Raw genomic sequence first — 3,993 nt, 5'->3', positions numbered from 1 at the left:
GTGTTGTGAACTTGGGGCAGATGCAAACACACCAGCAGGACCTCGTTCCCATTGCATCTCTGACAATGCTAGCCAGCTCATGTACATGCAGGATGCTCACAGAGAGTGTGTGTCTGCCCTGCACGTGGCCCACAGCCTTATCCATTGGCATCACCATGAAGAATTTGTCACTCCTGGGGATGACTTTGAGATTTCTCTGGAGTCACTTTTCCCTGTAACTTAACCGAGGCCTCCAAGAATGGCCTGCTCACCCGCATAATCTGGAGCACAGTGCAGCTCCAATTCTGTCCAGGGAGGAGGCCGAACAGCAAATACACTGTGATCTGTATGGGGGAGCATCGATCTTACCTTCAAATCTGAAACAAATGATCATTAGCTAAGAAACCTCTCCCATCCCCCAGAAACATGGAGGAGAAGAGGAACAAGGGTGTGGAGTGCTCTGTTCACAGCTTCCCCGGGTGGAGCCCAAGAGGCCCTCTCCTCCCCAGGTAGCCCCCAGCTCTCCTTTCACCTCTGTCCTGTTTGCATATGCAGCTTTGGAAGACCAGGCTGGGGACAGATGACCCAGTGTCCGGAACACTTGCAGAGAACCGCTGCTACATGGCCACCTCTGTTCTCTGCTGAACCCAGGCCACAGTTGAAGTCCCTGCCCAGCTTCCACCTGCAGCTGCCTGAGTCCACACCTGGCCAGTCCCATACACTGTGATGTCAGAGTCCTTTGCCCTTGCGGTAGGGTCTTGTTCTCCATTGGCAGTGCAGGTGAACATTGCCTATGGACACAGCTCTGCCTTAATGCACATCCACGAACCCTTCCTGTGGAGGAGCAGCTATGCACGTTTGGGCCTCTCCTTCCCTCCCTCTACCCCATCCCTCGTCACAAGCCTCACCATGCTCTCCTCCCTCACCTCCACCTCCCCCAAACTCCCACACCCCAGACCCTCCCTCCTACTCCCACCACCCACACCCAATCCCCCACCCACCAATAACCACCATCAACCTCCCCTCCAGCCAGCTTCTGGGAGCCATCCCTCTCTTCTCAGGTCCAAGAGGTCAGCCTTTGTGTTAACCCAGAGCAATGAGAGGGGACCGTACTTGTCCAGGGGAGATCCATCTGGTAGTCAACTCCATCCAACCACGCCAAGGTGCACACAGGGACCCAACACAGGACCGATAGCACGGATAAAGTTTAGATTTTTTTATTGATGAGAAGCACAGAAAGTCTCAAGCAAATGAGGGCCCTCAGGCAGCTCAGCTTGCACACTGAGGCAGGCTACCTGGGGGCCACCTTTCGGCTGCAGGGGCCAGGGCCACGGGCTGGGGCAGGCAGGCAGCAGGCACGCAGGAGGAATCTGAGGATGCTCCTGCCAATCCTCCTGCCCAGCCCCTGCCGGCCCTTGCTCGGGACAGAGGCCGATGCTGAGGTCCCAGCCTCCTCAGGCTCAGCTGCTGGGACCTCTGGCACCACCAGGTGTGGACTGCTCCTGGGGCTGGGGGTGGAAGGGATGACCACAGGGACGGGCTCGGGGGCTGGGCTGGCACCAGAGCTCCTCTCCTGCAGCTGTCCAGGGAGGGAAACGGCCAGCACGGGGGCAGCAACGGCAGAATCTGGCTTAGGTTCCGGCTTGGGCATGGGCTCCGGCTCCAGCACCAACTCTGAATCCGACTCCGCCTCGGACTCGGACTCTAGCTCAGGCTCGGGTTCCCTGTGTCCCTGAGGAGAGAGAGGAAGACGGGTGAGGAAGACAGGTGCACTCCGGACCTCCCTCATGCCCACAAAACCATGAAGCTGTGCGGGGAGACCACGGCCAGACCCACGCTCTGCCAACAGGGCTGTACCTGCTCCAGGCTCCGGGAGTCCGGCTGCAGGGACATCCGGCTGGATCCTCCAGGACCAGATGGCACCGAGGCTCCAGCGTCCGGAAGCAGACCCAGGCCCGCCAGGTACTCCTGGGCCTCTGGGTCCTCGGGAATCCCCAGGGGCTGAACCACGATCACCTCCTCCCCCTCAGCTTCCTCTCGTAAGGGGTCAAACCACCATTGCTGGCGGGCAGATTCCACTGTAGGCCTGTCGCAGGGGTCTGGGCTGAGGAGTGAGCTCAGGAGCTCCTCCAGGGCTGGGCTGGCCGCACACGGGAGCTCGTAGCTCCCCCTCTGGATACAGTCCCGCAGCTCTGCCAAGTCCTTCCCGCTGAAGGGCATGGCCCCTGCCAGCATGGCAAAGAGGATGACCCCCAGGCTCCAAAGGTCTGCTGCGAATGGATCATACGGCTCCTGCCGGAACACCTCGGGGGCGCTGTACTCCGGGGTCCCGCGGAAGCCCTGCACCAGCTCGCCCTCGGGCAGATGGCAGCTGAGCCCAAAGTCCGCCAGCTTCACGTTGAGCTGAGAGTCCAGCAGCAGGTTCCCCAGCTTGAGGTCCCTGTGCGCCACCCGCTGTGCATGGCAGTGGCCCACGGCTGCCAGGATTTGGTCAAACATGACCATGACCTTGGGCTCTGGCAGGCCACCCCGGCTCATCACGTGCTGGTAGAGGTCGCCCCCGTCCACCAGCTCCATCACCAGGCAGTGGTAATGGCCGACACGACCCACCTCCAGCAGCTGCACGATATTCTGGTGCCTCAGGAGCTGCATGATGCTGGCCTCTTGCGTCACTCGCCTGGTGCCGAACGGGTCGCCAGCATGTAAATGAAAGAACTTCACAGCCACCTGCCGCTGGCTGGAAGCCTGGCGGGCCAGCACCACCATGCCGAAGCTGCCCCAGCCCAGGGCCGACAGCAACTGGAGCTCAACCTGTGAGCTGTCGATGGCATCCAGGTCCTCACGGCCTTCCAGGTTGGTGTCCCTAACTACACTCTCTGCTCTGCTCTGGCTAATATTCCTGTCCATAGACGCTAACTAAGGAGCTACCCTAACTACAATAACTAAGAAAATAAAGGGACAACAAGGGGACTACCTGCTGATCTGACTATAGTGGCACACTAGCTATACTAACTACACTAATCACACACAGTGGCAAGACTAAGTCCTATCTAACCAAAACAGAAAACAAAAACCAGAAAAACTCCAAAAAAACAAACACTAAATAGCTACACTAACACTCAAGAGATCTAGCAGCACTTCCTAGCTAAAGATGGGGGAAGCCAAAAAGAAAAAAACTGCAAAAAAAAAGACAAAGTGGGCCAAAAAAGAGATAGGAGGAAAAAAACAAACTAAAACAAAATGGGGAAAAGAAAAAACGAAATAGAACAAGAAACAAACAAACAAACAAAACAGCACACCGACACCAACCAACACAAGCGCAAGCAAAGAGGGGTCCAAGCACACAGGTCACCGAAATAGCTCCCTGGTAAAGCGGACAAAAACCTGGGCCGCGCAGCCGCTTATATAGGCGTGTGGAATTCTGTCATCACAAGGCTCCTTATGAAGTCAGAGGGAGAAATGGACCAATGGCAGTGCAGCAGGGACTTGCACGAATTTTTATTTCATCACAGTTGGTCCTTATGAAGTCAGAGACAGGTGGGGACCAATCAGAGCCACAGCTAATCCTCAGGGGTTTCCTCAACCAGCTTTCTCTTAATATCATAGACCCCAAGAGCTGCTGGCGTAGATTGGTGATACAGACTGATGTTTATAATTTGAACTTTAAATACGTAGGATGCACCTATGGCCTTTTCCTTTCTCCTTAAGAAGTGATAACAATTGTGGGGTCTTTAAGACCTCTGATCGTCTACACTCCAGAGACACATCCCATTGCCTTTAACCCTGAATGATAGGTCTCTGAATGTTGCTACAACTTCTCTGGCATCATGATATCCTTGACAAAGTGTCCCGTTGCCCCTGACACCACCAGGCACATTACTATAATGGACACAGCTGAGAGAAGGGCATCTTTCATAATCCTTTCCCCCTAAGATCCTCACCAGATTTCTCGTTAGAACCCCTGGAGGACCAGAAGGTAGCTCTGGGTGGGTATAGTCCAGGTACGGAAGGCCA

General features: G+C 55.7%; 1 protein-coding gene across 1 annotated transcript; it reads right to left on the bottom strand.

Annotated features, from left to right (window-relative positions):
* Positions 1 to 1,180: 1,180 nt before the first annotated feature.
* Positions 1,181 to 2,886, bottom strand: LOC100357951 (uncharacterized). Its single transcript, XM_002721534.4, has 2 exons — positions 1,837 to 2,886; positions 1,181 to 1,711 (listed from the first exon to the last, which is right to left on the bottom strand). The coding sequence occupies exons 1-2, from the start codon at positions 2,884 to 2,886 to the stop codon at positions 1,271 to 1,273; spliced, it is 1,491 nt and encodes a 496-aa protein (XP_002721580.4). The 3' UTR covers positions 1,181 to 1,270.
* Between the last annotated feature and the right edge of the window lie 1,107 nt (positions 2,887 to 3,993).

The sequence above is a fragment of the Oryctolagus cuniculus genome, unplaced genomic scaffold (genome assembly GCF_964237555.1).
Source record: "Oryctolagus cuniculus unplaced genomic scaffold, mOryCun1.1 SCAFFOLD_155, whole genome shotgun sequence".
Lineage (NCBI taxonomy): Eukaryota > Metazoa > Chordata > Mammalia > Lagomorpha > Leporidae > Oryctolagus > Oryctolagus cuniculus.
This window is presented reverse-complemented; position numbering and strand designations above follow the sequence as displayed.